General features: G+C 38.4%; 1 protein-coding gene across 3 annotated transcripts in view; it reads right to left on the minus strand.

Moving 5' to 3' along the window:
* The window catches only part of TANK (TRAF family member associated NFKB activator), a 28,287-nt gene extending 7,681 nt beyond the window's left edge, over positions 1–20,606 (minus strand). For all 3 annotated transcript variants that reach the window (XM_088168146.1, XM_014880893.2, XM_014880892.2), the window contains exons 1-8: positions 20,349–20,606; positions 19,651–19,789; positions 15,324–15,470; positions 12,150–12,258; positions 11,190–11,302; positions 3,974–4,153; positions 2,671–2,741; positions 444–562 (exon numbers count right to left, since the gene is read on the minus strand). In XM_088168146.1, coding sequence (XP_088024272.1) covers positions 444–562; positions 2,671–2,741; positions 3,974–4,153; positions 11,190–11,302; positions 12,150–12,258; positions 15,324–15,422 — 691 coding nt within the window. In that variant the 5' untranslated portion in view covers positions 15,423–15,470; positions 19,651–19,789; positions 20,349–20,606. The remainder of the gene's footprint in view (positions 1–443; positions 563–2,670; positions 2,742–3,973; positions 4,154–11,189; positions 11,303–12,149; positions 12,259–15,323; positions 15,471–19,650; positions 19,790–20,348) is intronic.
* Positions 20,607–26,057: the final 5,451 nt, after the last annotated feature.

Here is a 26,057-nt window from a genome sequence, read left to right on the forward strand (position 1 = left end):
GGGAAATCTAGGAAATAAGTCCTCCGAGTCTCCTCAGTCCTGCAGTTTTCCTCTAACAGATATGGGGCTAGAGGCATTCATAGCAGACATCTTTTGAACTGACAGCTAAATTAAAAGCAAGCAAGTGCTGTCATTCACACAGTATGATGGGATATCACATGTAGTAAGTGCCTGCCTCTCACTCCAAGGGACAAAACAATTACAAGAGCCATTGATGTGATGACTGTCTTTTATAGCATGTGATTTGGAGCATTCGTCATAGAATGCCAAAACTGGCGGTGCGTTTTCTTGGTGAAATACTGAGCACCATGTGAACAGACTTGAAAAAGGCAGATGGTAAACAGTGGAAGTACTTCTATGTATGTGTAATTTGCAGTATTTTCAAATATAAAGCAAAGCTTTCAAACAGTTGAATCACAATAAGAGCTTAAGTATGATATTACCAGTTTCAGGTTCTGGCTTTATCTTAAATATACTCAGTTGGTCTGTTTGTTCTCTGGCTAGCTTACATATTCGATGACACTCTTCTTTCATGTCCTGGAAAATACTCTCCAGATTCTCTCTGGAAGATCAAAATTGTAAATTAAAGAGTCAACCAATTCAGCTTGTTGTGACCTTTAATCTAGTCAAACCCACAAACCAGAGAAAAACAATAGTATAAGCTACTTTTCTTGGATATCTTGTTCCTCAACATATGTATACATATTTTTGTTCTCCTCAGCAAAAGCAAGCAGAAACAGGAAGAGGAAATGTTGTCAAAGAGTTGTTTAGTCATATCATACACATATATATTTGAACAGAGGAACTGAGCCTGCAAGGACCACCCCCAAAAATCCAGCCTTTCAGTTCTTTCAGGTATTTTGTGGAAGAGTTTATCTTTCCCAAGGGTACTGCTTCCACCTCAGTTCTAAGGAAAATAAGATGCTGCCACTATGAACAATAATTGTTTTTGTTATTGCCAGTGCACTTCAGAGTGCAGAAGAAGGAACACACAAGCATTTGTTACAGCTCTTTCCTTCTTTGTCTACCTGGCATTTTGGGGAGGAGTTTGTGAACTCATCCCCTCTGGTTTCATACCGTATCATATGACTTTTCTTTTTATTCTGAGGACTTACTCTAGTATTTCTTTCCAGAGTATCATATGGGAATCTGATATTTAGTTATCTGCACTGAGAATGGTAAAAGTAGTTCATGCTCGTGTGAATTTATTGGCCCAAAGGCACTGTTATTTAGTTACTGATGCATCCATAAAATTCCACTGTGACATTTTGATAAACTTGCTGAGTAATATAATGGATTTTATAAAATGAGCTTCAAAGATGAAAAAGTAAAGTTGGATTTGTGTTCTCTTTTGCATCTTTACATCAAAAGATCTCAAAAGGGATTTTTCTTTGATCTCGTGAATTGTTTTCCTTTTTTATTGCTTATTCATATAACAATCAGACTGTGTTCCTACTTCTGTTGTTTTTCTTTTTGAAGACACAAATATCTGTTTGTATCTCATTTGAAAAAAAGATCTACAGAAGTACTTAAAATTGCTACTGTTAACACATTCTGATGGGATTTTGTGTTAAAACATTCTGATGTTTTGATAAATAAGAAATAATAAAAAAATGAAGTTTCTAATCAGAACTTAAAAATATAGCTATGATTAGATGAGCAGTCTTAATTTGCTAGACATTTGTGATACTATAATCTTACTAATGTAAGATTACCAGTAATCTTACCAGTCACATACCTCTTTCCAAGAAAACAGTAAAGTAAGGAAGCTATTTGAGAGTAGGGAGACAGAAGACAGGTAAGGGTTTTTAATTTTTTAGATATAAATCAAAAAGACAAACAAGTCTTTCTCACATTACAGTCTTATTTCCTCTCTTTCTTATCATAAAAGACTAAAGATCCATGTGGTTCACCTAGCCTATGTATGGGAGTGGTCAAAAGGAGATGCCTAGGCAAGAGAATAAGAAGACAGCAAGAATTTGATACTTTCCCTTAACACTCCCCTAACCTCACCTTAGAAAACCTTCTATTGACCCCAGCAAAATTGTTACAAGTGGCATTACTGCCTATCCTGTATGAAAAATGCAAACCTAAAATTTTGGTCAATACTTTTCTGAAATCACATGCGGAAGAGGAAATCTACTGCTTTTGACCCCTGGTCATAGCAGGGGCTTGCTGGCTTCAGCTTACAGATAAACTTGGTTTCAAACTATCTCATTTAGGATGCATCAGGCCAAGAATTATTTCTTCATGCTGCCTATCAGACCTCTTCCTGGCAGCACAGCAGGCTCCTGTGCTGTGCTGCCACGAGTTAATCCATGAGGCTGTACATTCCTGTCCAGAAGAGTTAATGCAAGGCAGTTAATGCTTATCCAAACCCCAGCATTAACATCCACCGCTGTTTCCCAGAATTTAACCTCCTGCTGAACCAAGTGGCTAATGTTCTGCCCCCCAGCTTAGCCCTCCATACTTGTAAAGCCCCAGCTATGATTCCACATAGTCGTTGGCTCTATTATCTTCCTGCATTAGCTCTTTGACCTTTTGATGCTCCCCCCTCCCGACTCCTTGCCTAGCCAGTTCTTAAGGTATTGTGTAGAAAAGAGGGCAATAGCTGGCCTTAATTGCAGAAAAGCCAAAAGCAAATTTGAAAAATACTGCAGAAGTATTTACCTTTCAGGTGAAATACCAGAGATCCCTAGAGATAATTCAGGCATATCTGGAACAACTTTCTTACTTTTCACCTTGAAGTAAAATATGAAAATATTGAGCATGTTAGCATATTAATTTTGTACTTCACCTTGATATGAATAAAAATGTCATGGGGTCCTTCACCTAGTCCTGCTGAAAGCTCTCAAAGCATTGTCAAAATGACAAAAGCAGTTTGTGTGAAATTCTTAGTTCCTTTTAGGTTAACTTATTAACTCATTTCTCTGCTCATGTTCCCTTGAAAGGGAACTAATTCTAAGACTATTTCTTGATTGTAATTCGTTTTCAGTTATGTATAAGGTAAGATTCTGTCTTTCATATAAGCTTCTTACCCAGCTATTTTACATCTTAAAAATCAATTTATTCACTGAAAATTTCAATGAACATATCGGAAGCTAATATGTCAGGAGTTCCAGCAGTTTTTAAGTAAGTTATTAACTTTTACTACCACCGTGTGGTTCACTCCAGTATTACACAGTTTTACATCTGCCAGGCATTAAGGGAAGTTTTCATAACCAGTCACTAAGCTGCAGTTCCACTAGAGCTACATTACCAGATGGCCTGGGTAGTTCATATGTGCTCCAAGTCAGACACGAACTTGAGCACGTCTGCCAAATCAGCTGATTCCAAAGATGTGTAAGCTTAGAAATCTGTATAAGCCGATCCATTGCCTATAACCACAGGTGTGTCTTACCTGTAATGCTGAAGTGTGGATGCAGATCCTGTAGATGCATTTGAGCTGCCTTACATCCAGCAACACAGGATACAAGTCCTTGCCACAGTAAGCTAAGCAACGCTTAGAAGTCTAATAGCAACAAGTTCTGCCTGTGTTCACTTTAAATTAGGTAGCTAATATGTGTATACATGGTTAGATTCACATCAATGATTGCACTCTAGCTGCACAAGGACAGAATTCCAAAATGCAAAAATAGGGTAGCACAAAAATAAAAAAATCAACTCAGTTTTGGTGACAACTTCCAACTAAAAATTATAAACCAGAAATGTCAATCTGGAGTTTTCACAAATATGAAAATTTTCAAGATATACCAAAAATAATTAACATACCAACTAAGCAATATGTATTTAATGGTGTTCTCTATGTGCTTTGTATAATCTGACAGTTTCCTAGTAATTATAGAATTATGATATTTAAAATAAGTTTATTAGAATAATTAGTAAGAATTCCAAACATTTCATGTTTGAAAGAAGTAATAATTTACAAATATTTGTCTTTTATATTTTATTTCTGCTTGGTTTCTTATCTTACCTCCCTTTTATATGTTGGCATCTGTGTACCCTTTTGTGCTTCATTTAATTCTTGCAATTTGCTTTCCAGATTTCTTATTTTATCATCTTGATTGGAAATAATAGATAAAAGTTTCCTTTCCTTTTGATTGCTTTTGTCCTCAAGTTGCTTCAATTTCATGCTCTCACTGTCTAAATGTTCCTAAAAAATAATTTTAGAAACACCAGTACAATTAATAAATTTGAGGTTTGTGGAATATCACTTTTCAGCAGTCTATAATAAGCTAAATGTAGGTTTTGCATCATAAGTAAGGGTCAGTCTTGTTTATTACATTAATAATTCTCAATTGGCAGTAAAAACCTTCTACACACAGCTGTAAGTCATCAAAACAACTGTATCTTCTCAATTTCTGCAAGTCATATTACTGTTCATACAAAATAAAGACACTTTCTTGGTTCACTTACTATATCATTTACATTAACATTTTATGTATAATATTTTGCATATATGATACATAAAATAGTATTTAATTAATTACAGTCTTATACCATTTTGAATATGGTGATAATTCTGCAAATTGCGCAAACCCAAGAACACAATCACACAATCACAGAATGCTAGAATATCTCCAATTGGAAAGGATCCATACACATCAAGTCCAACTCCCTGCTCCTTAGGACTACCCAGACCTAAACTACAGAACTGAGAGCATTGTCCAGACATTCTTTGAATTCTGAGAGGCTCGGTGCCATGATGGCTTCCCTGGAGAGCCTGTTCCAGTGACCAACAGCCATCCCTGAAGGACCCATTCCTAATGCCCAACCTGAACTTCCCCTGATGGGACTTCACTCCATGGCCTCGTGTCCCGTTGCTGCTCACCAGAGAGGAGAGCAGCATCTCCCTGTCCACTGCTGCCCTTGAGGGCGTTGTCAACTGCAGTGAGGTCACTCCTGAGCCTTCTCCTTTCCAGGCTCAACAAACAAGTGACCTCAGCTGCTCCTCCTAATTCTTGCCCTCAAAACTTTTCACCATTTTGGTCATCCTCCCCTGGACATGCTCTAATATTTTGATGTCCTTTTTGTGGCACCCAAAACTGCACACAGTGCAGAGCAGAGCAGAGCAGAGCAGGACAATCCCTCCCTTGCCCAGCTGGCAATGCTGTGCCTGATGCCCCCCAGGACACAGTTGTCCCTTTTGGCTGCCAAGGGACACTGCTGACTCTCATCAACTTGCCATCAACCCAAACTGCAGATGCAGTGCTGGTCTCCAGCCTCTCATGCTCCAATCTTTATGTATAACCAGGATTGTATTGCAAATATTTCAGTCCTATAAAGAATTGTGGAACAAAAAGCTCTAGCTGCTCTCACTTTGATGATCCATCTAGTAATTAATGGAACTTTTAACTGTGTGGGATTTTTGTGGAATAAAGAAGAAAATAACATTTTTTTTAATATGCTCAAAGAGTAGCTGTAAAAATTTTCAAGAAACAACCTAGAGTTGAAAACTGCTGCTATGAAAACCTTATACTTGTTAGTTTATGAAATCTAGGGAACTGTATCCACAAGAAGTGTCCCCAAGCCCCATGATTGTCTCCGCAAGAGAAGTAAGCCCAAAGGGTTAGCTCTTAAAGAAGAATGCAAATGAAATGCAGTTAAATAGTCTGCAGATAGGTAGGGTAAGACGAAGAGGAAAGAAGGGTGAGGTTGTGCATTTGGAGATTAGGCAGGTAGGGGCTACCCTACTAGAAAAAGACAGCCATGCAGGGATAGGTCCAGAGCTGGTTTACCAAGACACCAGCTGGCAAAGCATGGATGTGTGTACATGCAGCTGACACAACTGTTTAGCCTCAAAAAGTTAGACTAGCTGGATAAAAGAGAAAAACCTGCAGAAAAATAACTTTGAAGGCATTGCTTTATAGTCTCTCAATTGCAACTTTGAATTGAATTGCAAATCTACAGTAAGAGCTTCAATGCAACTCCAGACTTGGATGGTGTCTTAAGGATCCAGATTAAGCCTCTTCTGCTCAGCGACTTCAAAACAGTGTCTAAAAATGGCATGTTTCAATCCCCAAAAAACTCCTTAATCCTAACTCTTCTATGCTTTGCATTTCTGACAGGTCAAATTCAATTTCCCATTTAAATAAGATAAGGGGATACAGCTTCTCCTGTGTTTTCCTTCATCATTATTTGCTGGAAATTCAAACACCTAGGAAAAGGCTTTCATCAAAGGTAAGTCTTGCCCTTGAGGAACAATTGTATCTTAAGGACAGTAAAATAACTCACTGAGCTGTGATACAGCATAATTTATCTCTTTGAGACTATTACAGCTCCAATTCACATGTGGGCTTTCAAAAGCCTTCAGACAACTGGAGGCACAGCAGTAATGGCCAGTAGTTCTCCATTTCTCCAACATCTGCAGGAAGTGAGGACAGGATTTAAACAAGGGAAAAAAGCCACATGAGAAGTGCCATGCAACATGTTACAGTGAAGACATTATCAGTACATACTGATGGAAATCGTTATTCCTGTGCACCATCAGGATACCAGGAAAAACACTGGAGAAACAATTACACCTTTTGAGATCTTTCACTAATACAACCTTTCATAACTTGATGATCTTAAGAGTTTTCAAGAGTTGCCTGGTGGTTTGCAATGATGTAGTAACCCTTATAAACTGGCTGAAGATTACAAAGCTAGTGCTTGATAAACTTCATAAGCTTCATAAATGTTATAAATATGTCACATAGGTCATACCTGCTCAGTTAAGTACTTGGCAACACAATGCACCTTTTTAAGCATGTGGGTATTAGCTGTCAGCCAAGTGGTTACATACATATTATGAACAGATCTGTATCTTTTCTCTTGCAGAGGCTTTATAGGATCAGAGTATAACTGAAATCGGAAGGGACTTCTAGGGTTCTCTAGTTTCTAATGAAATCAGGGTCAGTTACAATGTCTGATCAAGTTACTCAGTCTGGCCTTGAATTTCCCAAGGATGGAGACTGCACAACCTCTCTGGGCAACCTTTTCCCATGCCTGGCTGTCCTCATGGTGAAATGTTTTCCCCTGTGTTCAGTCTGAACCTTTCCTGTTTCATCTGCCCATTGTCTCTTATCATCCTGCCATGCACCACCATTAAGAGCCTGGCTCCATCTGCCTGATAACCTGAGTGTAGGTATTGGAATGCTATAAGCTTTCCCTGAAGCCACCTCTTCTCCAGGCTGGACAAGAGCAGTTTCTGCATCTTCTCATGGGATATGTACTCCAGCCCACAGTTACCTCAGTGGGGCTTCTGCTGAACTCACTTTAGTTTGTCAATGTTTTTCCTGTACTGGAGGTCCCTAAGCCTGATAGAGTGTTCTAGACGCAGTCCAGTGAATGCTGAATAGAAGGAGATGCTCACTTCCCTGGGTGTGCTAGCTGTGCTCCTGTTAATACAACCAGGGAACTGTTGCCCTTCTTTTCTGTCAGGACATGCTGCTGGCTCATGCTCAGCTTGCTGTCTAACAAGATCCCAGCTCTTTTCCAGCAGAGCTGCTCCATAGCCAGTCATCCCCCAGACTGTACTGCAGCAAAGGCAGGTCCTTTTATTTTCCCCTGGAGTGTGCTATAATGGCCTGTTTCAGTGGCCAAACAAATAGTCAGGTAGTTTCAAGGAAAAACATAAGTCAACTGGTGAACTTTAAGTGGTCTCAAGGAATATTAACTGTGACTTTTAACAGTTTCCCCACAAACTCGTCTCTGTTATTGGGTTGAAATAGATTAAACAGGTGAAGCAATAGGAGAAAAGGCTGTCAATACCAACATTTCTTGTATCTTATATTTGGGCTAATCCTACTGCATACATCATGCCAGCAGCAAAGAACAGCTAAATGCATCATATTATCAGCCTGCAAAAAAATCAAGTAGAGCTTTCTTTACATTAAAGATAGGAAATAAAATGACACTAGCAAAACTGGTATGGACTGAAACATGGAACTCCACAAGACTGCTGTGGTAGCTGCTCTTAGTTACGTAAGTAATTTTAGCCCCATAATTTAGAACATAAAGATGGCTACTATATGTCTGACATTCCTCTGCTTATGTCTTTCACAAAAAAGAGCTAAACATTTATTGCAGGATGAAGAGTTTTGCATAACATTTGCATCATTTATTCCTGACAGACAGTTTCCTCCTTTTCATGGCACAAGACACTCTTGATGAACAAATCCAAGACACTGTTTAATACTGAGATTCTTGCAAAATGGGACCATGAACACGTTTTCTTGTTACAGGAGTTCACTTTAGCTTCATGTCTTACTGAGTTCACAAGGCTTCTGATGTCTGACTGTGCTAAAAGGTAGAAGCCCCCAAAGTTTTTGGTTTGTTGCTTTGGCTCTGAGACAGTAGCTGGATCCCAGTTCTTCCTACTTAACAAAGTTTAGCCAGGGTCTCAAAACCCAGAAGCAATATGGGCCCCTTTGGTCTTCTCAAGCAGAGGGCTTGAGAAAATTTCTGGTAATCTTGTATATAGTTTGTTACTGACCACCAAGCTGATGTGGCCCACTCACCTCTTTCATTGAAGACAAATGTGAACAAAAAAAAATCCTAAAGCGTTTTATGACACACAGACAACAGACCTTGACAACAGCATATAAAATACACATGTATGGCCACCTACTAGAAAACAAAGAAAAGATAGCTCCTCCCTCATTTTAAACCTCTGAAATTTAAGCTCTAATCATGCAACTATTACGATCAATTCAGGATTTCTATTAACTTTACTGCAGGACAGAATACAGTCCACTGAAAAATCCCACTGGATTTAGCAAATGACAGTTTCAAATGGTATCAATAAACCCAAGCATCTTCTGCCATGGGAGAGACTCTGAATTTCAAGGACATTGTAGAGGACAATGGTTGTAGAAATAATTTATTTGGTTTAGAGCAGAATGTGGATAGAATATGATTAGAAAAATAGAGGCTTTCAAATAGAATATTCAAACTTCCAAATTTCAATACCTGAAAAAGTCAATACTTTATTGAATTATGTACAAGAAAACTATACTAGGTCAGTGATAGGATGGTGGATTTTCAGTTTAAGAGAATGACATCTGGGGGAAAAAAAGTACAAGAAAACAGGAGACATTCGTGATATATCCATTAATAAATTCCCAGATCTTCTTAGTAATAGTTTCTATCTATTTATTAACTCTCAACAGATGTCTCTTCCATGGAGTTGTCCAATTTTCCCTTGAAGCATGAATTCCACTGGCTTACTGTGGGGATTTTTTTATTCAATAAAATGATAACTTGTGTAGAGACACTGCTGTATATCTTCACTCATAGCCATGAACTGCATGGCCAAGACACAGCCAGAGCTAGTACAAGTTTGTGTGCCTCAGCTGTGCTGACATTTTTGTATCACTCTTGCCAGATCAGTGCAAGTTTACTAGATACAACACCAAACATTAGGATCCTCCTTGCACTGGAAGGATAGTGCAAATATATCACAAATATATGTGCCTCTGCAGAAGGCAGCCTTTGTCCAGTCAAACAAACTTTCCTCAAGCTCCACGCTTTTTTCCCAGTAACAGGAACACATAATAGGCTGGGTCAACCCGACTTTACATGGGTTTAAAGCTCTACACATCCCCTCTAGAAAGACCTCATTTGAACAGCAATGTGCCTGGTTTTAAATGCACCACCATGCAGACTGATATAGTTCATTCTGCATGGAGGTATTTCAGAAATATTTATGTTCATGCAATAGAAGAAGCAAAATCCAGAAGAAATACCTGTTGCTGAGAGGTAACTGCAGTTACTGGCTACACAAAACAAATATGCAGATAAAGAAAATAACCTATATTCCATTAGGAAAATAGCTCCAGAAATAATGATTCCAGCTTCTCATGCATTGCCTATAATTTCCTGTAGAGATCACATTATTTCAATGTTTCCCCATAAGAAGAGCAGATAACACAGCTTCCTTTCATTCCTAACTCATTATATGACTAAGTTGTTTAAAACTATTGTTCTTTAGTAAGCATTCAGAAAGAAGAGTATGAAATACTAGACTAGGCCAGATCTTCATGTGACACCGTAAGATATAATTTTTATCCAGCTCAAGACAGCAAACTGCAAAAATATGCAAAGATGTTCCATCAAAAAATTAACCCTTCAGCTGTGTTTTAATCCAAGTAAGTGCAAAGATTAGGAAAGAAATAACATCTTATAATTACAGATTCTGGTGTAGAAAAATTATATAAAGACTTTATTTTAAATAGAAAAGGATTGTATATAAATATTTGTTGACAGTATGTTTAAAACATTTGCAAAGGCTTAGTCTCATATAAGATTCCTTCAAGATAAATAAGCAAACATCAGTAATCCAATGAAATTATTTTTTGGATCTAATGGAATTACATTTCTGATAAAAATGTGTTTCTGTGAATTAAGCACAACTAATTTGTTTGTATCTTAGGAAATTAATCCTGAAATTGATTCTTTTTAATTCTAATGCCTGATTTCTCGCAATGGTCTTTTAATGACCCTTACAAAGTCTCTGCTATGGAGCTATGGAGATTCACATTCAGAAATAACAGACTTTATGTTACAAAACAGTTCTCAAAAAGCACAGTGAGATGATTTACAATAAGAACAATGCAACTTTGTGCATCTCTGTCACTGTCTTTTCTCAGTATGTAAAATCCATTCAAGGCATTTCTCAGCTATTCTGCACTATTACTTTACTCTTACTCCTGTTACACTCAATAGGCTGTAGTGAAAATCTTAATGTTATTTCAGTGAGGAGAGGCACAAGAGACATCATCTTAACACTGGCTATTTAAAAAACTCAAATAAATCAGCATCTCCAGAGCAATGGATCGTTCACTTCACACTCCACCACTTTTTGAGCGCAGATTCTCCATTTCTTGCAAAAATACAGAGATCGTTTGCAATGTGAAATGCTCTTGTAAGAAAGAAAATGCCCTTTTTTGTGTTTTGGCAAGTTAAGAAATAAATAAGCAACTCAGTTCCTGCTTTATGAGCAAAACTGTTCTAGAGAGCTTGATGGCCAAACAGAGATTTTACTGGGAAGGACCCAGATGATGCTTAGTTCACCTAAACAGGCTGCAGTGGCACAACACTCATGCACTTCGTGTGTAGTTCAAAGCCACCAGTAAAAATCTCACTTATCTTTTAGGTTCTCATAATATAATCACAGCATAAAAGTGAACTTACTGCAGGTGACATACCTTTAGGAGTTTTTCTCTTTGCTTTGCTATGTTCAGTTTTTCAGAGAGCTGGCTGAAAAGTAAGTTGGGTGTTTCAACGTCTTCATGCATCAGAATGTAAGGATGCGCATTGCCTTAAATTAAAAAAAAAAGCAACTGACTATCGCTGCATTTTTCACAGTCAGCTTCTAAGTACAAGCAAAATTAAAAGAAGCTAGACTTATATTAACTTCTTCATGTTCTTTGAGCAAGCCTTCATATTAAACAAGCAAGAGATGCTAAATTCTGTGCTTAGAGAAAATGCAAGACTAAATCGGCAATAAAGAAATGTACATGTACTCTTAAAAATAAAAGTCAGCCACTTTGCTAGTATTTATGAAAACCAGGAGTGTTAGGCTAGTGTGAATAAATATTTAATGAGCATGGCAGATTAACACATGGTTACTTTGACTCTTTTCTCTTATTTGTGTAATACAGTCAAACAGTGAAAAATTATCCATCAATGACTATTTGATTTGAAAGAGAATTACCTGCTTATAAAGTTCTGGTTATGCCATAAAATTAGCATCACGAGACTCATCTAACATAAAAGACATATAACCATAGCACTCATATCTAGAACAACCTGAGACAAAGTTATTAACAGGTAAGTGTAAAAATAAACATGCAACAACTTTTTAAAAAATTGCAGTGAATTATTTGAACCCATATTTTCATAACTTTTATTGGCTTCAGTGTAAGCAGATTCTACCTCTATAGAAAATCTCACAATTTCTTGAAGAGGATAAAGAGAGACCCCAGAAGTGTTGAATTTTATAAATAGATCTTGAAACGGCACATTTGTGTTAACTCTCACATTCACAGGAAAGTATGATACTCATTTGAAATATGTATATTGTAAAAACTGAAGCAACAAAGTCAGAACTATTCATCAGTGCAACACAGCATAAAAAGCAATAATGTGCAAACTGGAGTACATACCTCTATTAGCATTCAGAGCAGCCAACTGTGATTTCAGTTTTGCAATAATGCTGTTTTGAAGCTCTATCTTTTCCTGCTGTTCACGTATTTGCTGCATGTAGTTTTCTGTCTGCAAATATAATTTAATTAGCATTAATCTTATTCTGACTAGGGGGTCTCCAATTTGGCATTTAAAAAGCAGCTCTGATTTTTAAAGATAACTGTAGTTGTGGCCCTCTGTGTAAAAACCTTTGGCAAGTCCATCTCTTTGGGACTGTACTGATTAGAAAAGGCATTATAGGAAATAACCCCTGTGTTTTTAATAACTCTTTCAGCTGTAGCAGTTGTCAAGGGTAACTTTTAAGTTAGGATTCTTCATTTACAGATGTAGACTACATCAGGCTTAAATTAAAATTTTAGTATTCTTCAGAATGCTTGTCAGTCAGTTTTTCTATAGAAAAAGTAATTTCCCCCCCATATTTTCTAACAAATTATATGAAAATAGGCTTTTAAAAAGATAGATTTTAAATGGAAAACAACAACATTGTTTATTCCATACAACAGATACTCTGTAAACTATTTTGACTGCCTATGAAAAGTTTTGTATGTTTCTTTGAATGTAGTGGATTAGTTTTCCTAACCTACATAATGGGGCTGGGGAAGAAGGTAAGCAAAAAGCCCCATCCTTTGTCTCCAATACTACAACTCATGCTATAAACAGGCCACACAGACTCCTCTAATAATACTGCAATTTTTCTGGACAGTCCATTAATTGAATGAATGGCCACGTGGCAGGAAGATGCTGATATTCAAAACTATTATTTCATTAGCATACGATGCAGTTACAGCAGAGCTAAAAACCATCAAGAAAACTTGTGAAATCCCAACAAGAAAACTTTCAGGAATGCACTGAAATTTTCTGAAATTAGGAGTATGTCTATTACTGAACAGGTCACCACCTGTCACCATTTGGGGCAAGACTCAGCATTGTTTTCATATCTATTCATAGTTTATCCATAGTGCTATCTAATTCTGAAATCTCAGCCACATTTAAATTCTATACCCTCCTACTGTCTGCTGTGTTTGTCTGTAAAGCAGGCAGGAAAAAAAATCTACAAGCAAAATTGATTTTAGAAGGCCAGGTAGTAGTTGTACTATGAGAGGATTTTTTTGTTGTGGTTAAAAAAAAAAAAAGAAAAGTGATCAAAGAGCAGTACACTCCAGCAGCTATAAGAGACCTCATGAAGCAGAAAAATCACTGAGAACCAAATTGAAAATGTACAACAGCAATGTCTTGTCAACACTTCTGTACAGAGCACAGACATGACAGCTAAAACAGACAGAAGAGAAGATGCTTTTGACAGCCAGTGTGCACAAATTATTCCTTGAGTCAGATGGCAGCAACAAGTTACCAACTAGAAGATCTGCATGACAACCAACCATCCATCTGTATCAAACACCATCTGGCCGAGATGACTCTGGCTTCTGTGTGCTTGACATGGCTCCCAGCTCTAGAGACTGGCAAAACAAGTGGCCTATCGGTAGCTTAAGTAGTAAACTGTTAACAACAGCATGGTGGACAATCCAACAGTGTGTGGAGGCCACACAATGAACAGAGGAAGTTACTAGAGTAAAGCACTGTTCAAAGGTCATTCAAAACCAGGAGTTTGGTTAATAAAAAAGCAGCACAAACAGAAAAACCCAAGTAATTTTAGTATCAACTCTTCTTGAAAAAATACTTTTGTTCTCTTTTGAAATTATAATATTCAACTACTGAACGTTTGATTAGGACAAAGATTTAAACTGGTAGTAATCCTTTATCAAAGGCTTTAAATTTTAAATTTCTGAACTAGTGAAAATGCAGAGAGCAATCTTGCAGGCATTTGGTTCACTTAGCACTGATGATCCCACACTTTTCTGGCCTCCTTGCATAGACCTTAGAAGGATTATCTGATCTTGTACTCGATGCCTTGTTTCTTGGTCAGAAGTTGCTTCCATGTACTTTTAGATGATTCAGAAGTATTAACTTATCTGGCTTTCCTTCAAATAGTTAACAGTTCATCCTAAGCATCAGAATTAAAAAATCCCTAAACGTTCTAAAATGTCTTGCCTTTTGTTAATTAGTTGCAATTTCAGCACAAAAATCACACTACTTATGGTTTTTATGTATAGAAACCTCTACAGATTTACACCAGCACTGCTGCAAGACTATGAATAGAGACAGACTGCACAGTGGATGATCGCACACATGACTGACTTGGAATGTGTTCTGTGATGCCTTGGCTAGTTTATTTTGCCATGCAAGAAGAAGGCAAGATTGGGCCCAGATATCAGAATATCCTCTATTAGATCCTTCCCTGCTTCCAATTCTACTACTGCTCCATAACTTGACATGGAATATGGTTCATCGGCCCCTGAACAAAGTCCCAGCCTACCAGTTCTACTGAGTATCAGAAAGTTCTGTGGCACCAAAAACATTCAAGCCTTCCTTAACACAGGTTCCATTGCTGGGCAGAATATGCATGATAAAATGACTGTGACAAAGCCCAAACCTGATAGCTTTGAAATATGCTGTCCTACTTGAGAAGCTCTAGAGGAGTTTTGACTGAACTAAAGTTTTCTGCAACAGACTAACTAAAACTTTAAACTTAAAACTTTAAAGGTGCTTCTTACTGGTCAGAATGCCTCCAGAGACTTTCTGTTACTTCATTAAAGAATAAATGTGCAAGTTATTATTTTTAAAAGAGGAATACTTATTCTAGCAACTTTCAGGTACATTTGTCACAAAAATTGTTTATTTTAAGCTATTTCTATTAATAATATAAAATTAATTTTTAAGAATGAAAATTAAATTCCAAAAAGTACTTTGTTAAAGTTAGGTAAATTTTATATACATCTTTGCTGTGTTTACATTAGAAGACTTCATTAATCCTCCAAAACAGACAACACTTTTCCAACCTTTAAAACTAATAAAAATACAAAAAAACCCAAAGTCAAACCCCAGAAACCCACATACTAAATTCAAAGCCTAATGAGTTACTTTGCAGTGTACTGGCATGGTTTCATAATGGCAATTTCCAACTTTAACAGATGCACTAAACTGTGCATAGCTAAAGTGAAACTGGTATCTACATGTACTACCATTCTTCATGGGAAGGATAGCTTTAAAGATAGAATTCAGATTCCAAGACCTACTTTTTGCTGTAGTTCTTTCACAGCATGGTCCCTATCCATGCATGCTTGTCGATAGGCTTCATAAGCTTTGTTAAGCTGCTCTCCAATGTTTTTGTCCATAATTTCCAATGTTGGTTCATCACTGGAAAGATGGTCAAGTTAACAGACCTGAAAAGTAATCAGAAGGAAAAAGAGAGAACACTAAGAAGCAGCAGTATGTAACTAAAAACATATATAGCAAGACTTGCACCACTGTTGTATTCAATTGATACGTGCAGTATGTTGACCATTAACAGCATAGCTTGAACTACAGCTCTCAACATTTAATTTTATGCCCAGGGACAGGTTTAAACAAAAGACAAATAAAAGGAGCTTAACTCTGAATCAAATTCTGAGTGTATAGAATGTGCAAATGTATCTGTAGTTACAGTGTTTAAGACTGAGACTTAAAATTGGTTCAGATTACCAGTTACCTGATTTTATGTGCTCCAAAAGTTTAATGTTTGCATTATTGTGAAATAAGGACAGCATTAATAACCAAAGCTAAACTAATCTTTTGGCATTGTGTGGAAAAATCATACTATGAAAAGCCAGTGTCCAGAGACAGAGGAGTCCTGCAACTTTATTTGAATAAAAGGAGGAAGAAAGTCCACTGAGGCACACACCTGCAGGGTTTTCTCTCTCTCTCGGTTTTGGAGGGTGCAGCCCTTTAATCCTGAACTCTCGGCTGCACGTCGCCCTCTTCCTTTCCCCACTGGCTGAGGTACTAGGAAGGTACAGCCTTCCTGAACTGCCTACCACATATCCCACCTTGAATCTGTCATTTTACCCCAAAGTTCAGAAACTCAGGCTTGTAAGGACCCATTTGTCTGTTTCAGTCAAACTGTTTGGGCTCTGCAACAAACTTGCTTGAAGTTAGTAAAGACATTAAGATCCATTCCAAAGAGAATAACACCCATACCATCATCCATGGAATTGTTTGCAAAGACATTAGCACACATCTTTCCCATTAGCATTAAGAAATAAAAAGATAAAAACTCAATTAGGTCACACAAACCTATCCTATTCTGTGCCAAATTTGAAAATGTCAACGCAAATTTGACACATGTCAACACTTAGGGTACTAAGGTAGAGTTAGAACATCTTTTCTCTAAAACTGTCAAATCTTGGACCTTTTCACGCAATATTATGAACTTTTTACACTTTGTGTGCAATTTCAGTAACAACTCCAGAAACTACAGCTCATGAACTTTAACACATAAGACTAGAACACTATTAAATGTCAGACTCAATTTCAAGAACTTTGCAAACACAGGTCATTTGCTTCTATAGTAACATATGATACTAAGATCAAAATTTAGCATAATACAAGTACAGTAGACAACAAGTTAGTGAAGTCTTAAGCCCCACCCCCACCCCACAGCCCCTCACAAAAAGATAGCAGCATTAAGAAAAAAAAATAGCAATTTCATCTCTCCTGGTATTTAAAGCAATGTGGACTGCCACTATCATCTCTCACTATCTCCTGGGATTATGCATAAACCACAAATACTACTAAAGAAAGCACATGAAGATAAGCCCAGCAGGAAGAGTATGAGGGTCACTTGCCTTGGACACTGCTTAAAATTCTAAAGATTGCAGCTTGAAGATTTTGTTCGTATTTCCTTGCTTTTGAATATCTTCCCTATCGTAGGGCTTGAATACAGAAATGTGGTCTGACTTTTCTAGAAGGTTCAGAGTACTGTATGGACATCACACTTTTTTGTCCTGCAAATTTTATTTTACTGATATGTTCCTACAGGAAAAGCAATTGTATCTCACCTCTGGCATGGCTGTACTTTATTAGCAGCAAAGTGAATTCTTTAACAACTTGGAATTTTTTAGGGATCCTTTCATGTAACAAACATTACTGAAATCCAAGTTTACAAGTTTTGCATAAAAGGCCTACATTGTTTCACATGAAAGGCTTTGTTTGTTTTGCCTTGTTTTTGTTTTCCTAAACACCAGTTCAGTAGTTTATAATCTCCAACAGTGCATACTGTCTCAAAGCATTGTTAGTAACACAGCCTATTTCATCCACCTCCTTCTCCCCCCCAAACGGTATCCCTTCACTAAATGGAATATTCATGCTCATATCTGGGACACACCTTTAACTAAATGGGTAGGCTTTCTTTCCTTTTCAAATGAAGGACTGTTCTATGTAGTTCAATAAATAAAATCAGATATTATATCTGACTTCAGAGACAGATGCCAAACTCCAGAGGGCATTGTTATAGCTGAAAGTGACTGAAGTGTGTTCTCACAATCTTTACAAGCTTGTGAAGTTTGCATCAGTATTGATTTTGTATTCTTCTGAAATCCTGCACTGTTAACAACTTACCTAGTAAATGGCATATCCCATACATATAAGAGATAACTTCAAAAATGAGTGCAATGGAATTTAAGAAACTATGTTCATCTTCTAAAGGAGAGAATAGGGCTCAGCTCCACGTGACTCACAGTTCACAAAACCTGAAGGTTTTAATTTCATTCATGCAAACTCAAACCTCTATTTGAACAGAATTATTTAAAACTTATACCTAATTTCCAGCCTTTTAGTCATTCATTGTGACTGAGAACATTAACAGAGAGTGCTGCTGTCGTCTGGACTGATGATATCAACAGGCAGAACTGTAGCACAGTGCCTAATTTTCTACTTGGTACGGAAAAGCAACTTACTTGTACCTCCCTAAACTTCAGACTCCATAAAGTAAGAAAAGGTCAATGAAAGTCATTACTAGTGACACCTAAGATGGCATTGTAACTAGAAGAATTGGTCCTATATTCACCCCATACCCAAGACATTCTCCTTCAACCTTACCCTTTGCTTTCTACCAGCACGAGCAACCTTTCTGTAAACCGTCTCAGCAAACCTATTCAGTTTAAAACTAAATACTAAATGTATTTTTGCTGCATTATTTTAATGCAGGTCAGATCCACACACCGCTTCAAATGGCACGATAACAAAAGGAAGCCTGCACAGGGACAGAAATGACAAAACAGAACTCCTGTGTTCAACAGCAGCTCTAGCTTTGAATTGTAACATGGAGTCACTGTTATGTAACAGTGTCACAAGTCTGCACTGCCACTGAGGATAGGCCAGCCTTTCCCCATCTCTGGCCAGGCACTTTTGCTACTTACTGAGACCACTGTCAGAACTTCTATGCTACACAGCTGAGTATGCCAAAGTAGCTCCCTACTTCCTCAAAAAAAGCTACAACAAACCCCCTAAAAAAAACCAACCTCGAAATTAAAACTGGAGCTAGCTCACTGCAAGGCTGCTGGAGCACTACTACCAGCACAAGGAGGCAGTGGGAACATGCGACTAGCCGTGGGCAGGACTGCCGCAGTCTAGATTTAGATTGGATTAAACTGCTCTGTAGTCACACCCCGGATTGCCTGCTGCTGGAATAAATAACTGCTTCTTATGTTATCTGTCTCATATCCAGAACTCCTTGCAGTTAGAAAAACTGGCTCATTTTCCTGCTTCTCCTCCATAGGCATCAATATTTATCAGGGAATTTGCCAACTGTTCCTTGTCATTTACCCTTCTCCTTGCATCCAATGAGGAGGAAAAAACTCCCTCCCAACAGCCCTAAAAAAACCCCCAAAAACCAACAAACCAAAAAACCCCAACCCAAATATCTCCGCTATTTTAATCAGTTATGATTAGTTATGCTGTATTCAAATGGCATCTGGAACATAATTCAGCTCAAAGCTGACAATCCTGATCTTTAGCAACTTACATTTTGGATATTCATTAGATCATAAAGACTTTCACAATCATTAACAGCAATACGTAGTCAGCAGAGATGCAGCGCTACAAAATGCTGCATTTATTCTAACAGGGACAGAATTAGAGAAAGAGATTAGTTACAGAGGTTATCCTGCAAGCGTGAATACCTGTGAGTGCTATGCTGCTGGAGCTATGGCAATGACAACTGGAATTTCATATTTGAGTAAAGAGTTGTACACTGGATAACCACTGCTAATTTTGTAAGACAAACTTCTAAATAAACACACCAAATGAAACCTGCAGATTATCTTAAAATACTTGCTTCAAACCAGAAACATTTTGCTGATATAGGTGGCAAGAAAAAAGAAATAGTAATAAACATTTTCTTAGTCAAATGCCAAAAAAGCTCCAGCACAAAGTTAGCAAAATATTTCTGCTGAAATCCCAGCTCCACAGCTCACTACAGTTTTCATACTAGTTTTCCTATTGCCTCAAAAAGCACCTTAAATTATGAAAGAAAGGTTTTAGCTTATCATGGGTATATGCACATTAATTCATAATACAATTTCCTACCTCTCATAGATTCATGAGAGATGAGAACACGGGTGCCATCCAACCTCAAGTAGTTCTCTACATATTTCTGCTTTCAAAACAGATTTTTCGATTGCTATATTTTGTAAGTTACATTGCCATCATCTTGGAAACTGGAAGCCTGTTGAGATAATAATTTGTGAGAGACTGAGAGCTCATTGAACTTTTTTGTGTTTTGTTTTTTCCCTTTTTTTTTTTTTCTGAGTAGACACAATTCCTGCTTTGCCCGACGGCGGGATGCGTGGTTAACACAGCAGGAGCTCCTCAAGGCACAGCAGCGTTAGAGCTGAGCGGCCCCTGCGCGCTCAGGGCTCGGCACGGCCATTCCCGGAGCGCTGGGGTTCGCTCCCCCCGCCGCGCTGCCGCTGCCCGCGGGGGCAGCCGCCTCTTCCTGCTCCTGCGCTCGCCCGCCCGGGCCATCGCCCCCCGGCAGCGAGCCCGCCGATCCCGATCCCCGATCCCCGGCTCCCGGAGCGCCTCCGCACGCGAACGATGCGCCCCCGGCCCCGCTCCCGAGCCGGGCCGAGCGAAGCCGAGGGGGAAGCAGCAGCCCCGGGGGCGGGGGCGGAAGCGCGGCCCGGGAGCCCTCGGCTCGGGATGCCCCGGCCCGCACTCCGGCCCCGGGCCGAGCCCCGCCGCTCCCGCGGCAGCGCCTGCTTTCCAAAGCCACTCAGACTTACGAGCGCCTGACGGAGCCCTCGGCCGCCCCCGGCACAGGGCGTTCGCTCCTGCCCGGGCGCCTTAACCCAGGAACCAGAACCGACTTCCTGCCGTGCCTCTCCCCGCCCTGTGACGGGGCCCCGGGTCGGGTCGGGGCAGGGCAGCGGCCGCCGGAGCCGCCGGGTTCGTGCAAGGTCGGCGCCTTCCTCGTCCGGCCCGCGCAAGGATGGGAGCCCGTCCGCTCGCCTCCGGCTCTCGGGCAGTGCCTCTTCTGTCTGGCTGCAGAAGACTCCTCAGCAGGCTCTGTGCTGCTCCCGACGTCCACAGCCCTTTCCTATTTCTGTCTTTTCATGACTTAGAGCGATTTGTAAATAACAGTAGTCACATTTGTAATATACTTTTCACGCTCAGGGTAGTTCCTCTCTAAAGGCCTGCGTTTATTTCATGAAAGCAATACGTACTATGGGTAAGAATATAATGGAAACGCACAGTTTTAATTTTGCTGCTGCTAAAAGCCCTTCTCTCTTTAGGTCACATACATAAGTACAACTTTTTTCCTGAAGGATGATAGGAGCTGATGGAAGAACATGAGGCTTTTGTTACATATTTGCCCAGGATACCATCACAGGGCCAGTAGCAGATCAGCACTATAGATTTCGAGGTAATCTCGGCTATCTCTGAGCCCCCGTGAACACATCCACGCAGCCGAGCTGTGGTGTTTCTCCTAGGGCAGAGCTTTTGGCTTGGCCCACTCACAGACCAGAACTTGTGTTCCAGCTGTCACAACCTGCCTACCCCGGGTGCCTGCCCTTGGAAGCCTGAGCTCAAACATAGCCACAGAAAAAGTAGCCAGGTGTGGCTCTCTGTGCTCTTTGGAAGATTATTTCTTTTATGATTTATCTTTCCTGCAATGATTTTAGCAACTCTTTTGGTCTATTTTGGCCTGTACTAAGACTAAAGAGACTTACAGGGAGATAGCTTCATGAGCCTATAAATATACTTCGTGTTTGGCTATTTTTAAGAACTTCAGGTGAGGTTCTAATGAAATATTAAGATTCAGAGAGAGTTTCCTCTTTTAGCACGTTTCCAAGAAAGGGGGATTCAATTTCCTTTTTCAGAGACAGTGTTTGAGATGTCCAAGTTAAGGTTTCATTCAACAGGATCTTGAAAAATAAAATGGGTGCAAGCAAAAATGGCTATTGTTTCTCTTTTAATTCTACATGTTACATTTTTAGTCAGTTTTGGCAAGTAGTTATGCTCTTAAAATAATAATGGATATCTCAGCTGAAATATAGCCTGCATTTCTTAAATTTAGATCAATAGATGCAATATAATTTAACTGCTATATTTAAAAAGGGATAATGTGCAGAAAGGTACAGGTGGGTGTTGTCTGATGATAAGCATGCCTCAACTAAGACTGTGGCTACCTGAATTCAAATAGAACCATAATCTGTATACCACCTCTGAAACACTATCATTGTATGGTAGTTGTTTTAGAGGGAAAAATACTTGTTAAATTCTAGGAATATACTTAATGTAAATTTGAAGGTCTCAGACTCAGCAACTCAAAACTGACAACTGTCTACAAAGATGACTTCTGCAAATCACATGCATTAATCTCTTAGTGCTTTATCTTTCATATTCTTTCACAGTAAAACAAGGGAGAAACTGTTTTTTCCTTTATCTTCATTGTTTAGTGTGTTCTTTCTTTATATTTCCTCCCTCAAGACAATAAGGTGTATTTTACAAACTTTACAGTAACCCATCTTGATAATCTTAGGGACCTCCAACCTTTGAATAAATAAAATAGAAGAAAAGACAAATACCTATGAAAATAGTAAAAAGCCTCTATTTCGTAGTTGGCTTCATATCTGATCTTTTAGATCTCTTTCAGCTTTACAGTCAATCACTAAATTACTTTTTGTCCTTTTCTTCCTCATATTGCTTTCTTTTTCTTTGTTTTTCTGCTCACCCCTCTTCTGTCTCTGTATTCTCTTCCCTACTGCTATTCCAGGAACAACTTTCTGTATTTCTGCCCCACATCAATATTTCACACTTTTATGTCATTGTCAAGGCAGGATTGCTTTCCTTATGTGGTCCTCACAAGATAGCTGGAAAGAAGAAGCACATATCAGTGTATTTAAAAATGATCTAGGGTTTTAGAAATCTACTGATCTTAAAAACAGTTGCAAACCATTTATCTGGGGTTTGGAGTGGTGGCGCAGGGTTTCTTGTTTTTACTATTTTATTTCACTTTGTGTTCAGAGTCAGAGAAAGTCTTATTTGACCACTTATGCTTAGAAACTTAAGAGTGAGGTTTCTTTTGTTGTTGGTAGGGGTTTTGTTTGGGTTTTTTGTTAATTTGTTTTTTCTTGGTGATTGGGAATTAGCAAGTTGATACTTTTTTCATAGTGAAAATTGAAGTTTGCGCTCAGTGGCCCAAAAGGCATACTTAAATGCTTACATAATCTATATGCAGTTTGCTGTTTCACATTACTTCTGAAATGCTATTTTAACAGGAATTTTCTTCAGTCTGTGCTGATGTGTTAACACTGCTCCTTGGTTACACTGCGCTGAGGTCTGGGGAGGAACTCACTGCTTTCAGGAGAGGCTGCTGCTGGAGCAGGTTTCGCCTGATTCCTTTTTATGATTTTCTAAGCTTACAAAATGCAAAGTGGCTTCTACTAGAAAGAGGTTAAAATATTTCTCGTAAATTGTTAATGTAGCCATTCGTTCAGACGCTAGGTGGCTCACGTCAGATGTTAAACCTTGTCCGGGGCTGAGAGCCTGGTCCCCAAGGAGTGCGCTGGGTGCTGAAAGAGTCGCTGCTGCTCTGGGGTGTTTCGCCGTTCTTTTAATCTGTTGCTGCCTTAACAGAACGAAAGCGTGTTTTAATCTTGAAATCCCTCTTCTGGTCAGAAAATGAGAACTGTGGATTAATTTAGATCAACTGTTGTCATTCCTTAATATGAAGGAAAGTGAAGTTGATTTTTTTTCCCTAACGTCAAGAGTAGTAGTTGATGAGCCTGTGTAAACGTTAGTATGTAATTTGCCTATAGGTTGTAACAGACAAAGCTAGTTTCTACGTTCCAGAAACTAAAGGATATTTAGTCAAAATGCAGACATACAGATTTGGAGCACTACAAGAAGCATAAAAGTAATGTCATACTTTTTTGATGTATCTGAATGCTGAAGCTGATAAGTATAATTTACTCATTGTATTTACTAAGTGTAGGAACAAAAAGTGGATTTTCTTTTATCATCTCTTTGGTAACAGTATAGGAAATCTTTATGTTGCCTGGAGGAGTAGCAACAGGATTATGAAATGAGATTTTGTGCTTCTTATGACTAATATTAGCTGGGAACTTCCACTGAGAAATACCCAACTGAAGAACTTCCTTAAAATGCAACTGTGTGCAGTCATTCTCTGAAACAGAGACTTTAGCAGAAACAGTCTGCAAACCGGTTTTGGACCCAGTGCAACATTCTTTATTTCCCTAAGTGATATCGATGATTTCTGGAAGCTCTCTACCCTGGAGAAAGGTTACCCTACATGAAAAGGGAGCAGTGCATGAACAGGCAACTCTGCATGCGTGGGAACAGTTAACATACAGAGCAACTGTTGTACCAAATATAATACATACTTTTTAATATGTTGTGAAGAAAAGGCCCGTGATGATAATGACACCAAGAGAAAGTAGCAACAGCTTTGGAAAACAAATGCTATTCCTCTATATAGAATATAACTTGTGTTACATATAGAGGGAGTAAAAGATAGGGAGTGTAATACTTCTTTGAGAAGAATAGCCAATCCACTGATTCTTAGTTAAGCTCCAAAGAAACTTTATTAGACAGACCCTTGAGATGTTTTATTGTAATTGTCTCTCCCTACTTCCCCTCAAACTACTGAAACTGAGTTCTGTAGAACAATGTAGGGAAAACACCTTGAAAAATTCATGTTCCAGCATGAGTGCCTTTTTGCCACAGAAGCAAGTATTCAAGAAATTTAACATATCATCATTAATTCCTTAGATCTCTCAATGTGAAAAAGTGAGATATTTTGATATCAACTACATTACAAAACTTTTCCCTTTGTTCCATGTTAAAACTCATTAGATCTTGATAACCAATTTGTATAGAACTACATTATACAGGGTATTAATTTAAGAAAACATGATTGATAAACAGAACCTTTGCACAATTTATTGAATGTTTTTTGATCCCAAGCCTCTATTTAGGTTTTCAGAGTAGAGTAAGAGTGGAAACAATCAAGGAAGATGTATTTGAAATGAAACATTTAATTTCTGGAATCTTATGACCTCTTTTCCTCCTCTACAAAATGGGGAGCTGTGTCATGCAGCAAGACCACAGATTCCACAGTATTATTTTTGTTTTTGTAGTGTCATTCCAAAGTTTGGGGAGAAGGAAGAGACAGCTGTTGATGCCAAGTCATTACATTAATGGACCTGTGTTAGTATACCTATGGAATTTCTTGTCAGAACTGTTCAGGATGTGAAAATTTTGGTGTTCAGGGGGAGATTGGACAAATAATTACTTGAGAGATTCACTGAGGGAAACTAAAGAGACAGGCAGCATCAATCTCAGGAAGTTCTCTGACCTGAAAATAACTGGCAGCTGGGAGAAGACTCTGAGGAAGTATTACATATGCTTGCCCTGTTCTCATTCTTCCTAGGGCATTGATTTCTAGCCACTGCTGAAGAGAAGATGGGTCTGAACCAATGTGGCATATGTTCTTACGTTAATGACTTCATGCTGATACAAATGTGTAGGAATTTCTCTACATTAAACAACCTCCTGTAAAAGACCGGATTCTGTAGAAGTATAGGGAACTTACTATTGCAGAAGCTCCAAAAAGTCTTGGAAAATTAATTCGGAGTTATTTCTTAATATTTTGAGAATTTCCATTTGAAAGATAGAACCTTTGGGCAAGTTTATTAAAGATAATCAGTTTTATCTGGTTTCTCAAAGATGCTGTGTATAATTTCACTGTGTTTCTAGTTAAATTATGATGACCGACAGATCAGCTGCATATTATTCTAACTGCTCACAAGGCTTAACAGAAGGTACACCTGTGTAAAAACAGAGCAAGGTGACCTTCTTCTCCTGTGTAATCTTTTAACAAAACCCCTGGTTCTCCTTAAGTATTTTTACAAGATGATAGTGCAACTGAAACTATATCCATAATTTCCCTGACATATGGTGTTAATATACATTCTTTCAACATTATTTGATTGTAGAATTTGAAAATAAATAGTTCTGTTTAGCTGCATAGTGAAAAAAATTTTGGAATTATTAATCTCTGTCATCTTTCTTTTGTGATGTAGTAGTTCAAACTCCTCGTTTTAATTTTTAAATCTTTTTATAAATGAAAAGGTGGTTTTGTGACTTCAACAAAGAACTTTTCTTGATTCTTACAATCTTCCTGTGAGAGTTTGGTGGGTCTTAACGTGACTAATTAGAGTGGCAAGACAAAATAAGACGTTCAGATGAGTGTTTCTGTAAGTCTTAAACTGTACCATTGCAGTGAAGTTCTATAACTGAGCAAACAAAAAAACAAAGACAAAATCCCAAACAAAAACAAAATCCCAAACAAATAAACCAAACAAAAACCAAACCAAAATAAAAATAAAAAATATTGAGCAGTCATTGAGCAGTCAGGCTGCTCAAGTAGTTTTAACTAAAATTGCTTGATATCTACCTGCACCAAA

The sequence above is a fragment of the Sturnus vulgaris genome, chromosome 7 (assembly GCF_052056855.1).
Source record: "Sturnus vulgaris isolate bStuVul1 chromosome 7, bStuVul1.hap1, whole genome shotgun sequence".
Taxonomy (NCBI): Eukaryota; Metazoa; Chordata; class Aves; order Passeriformes; family Sturnidae; genus Sturnus; species Sturnus vulgaris.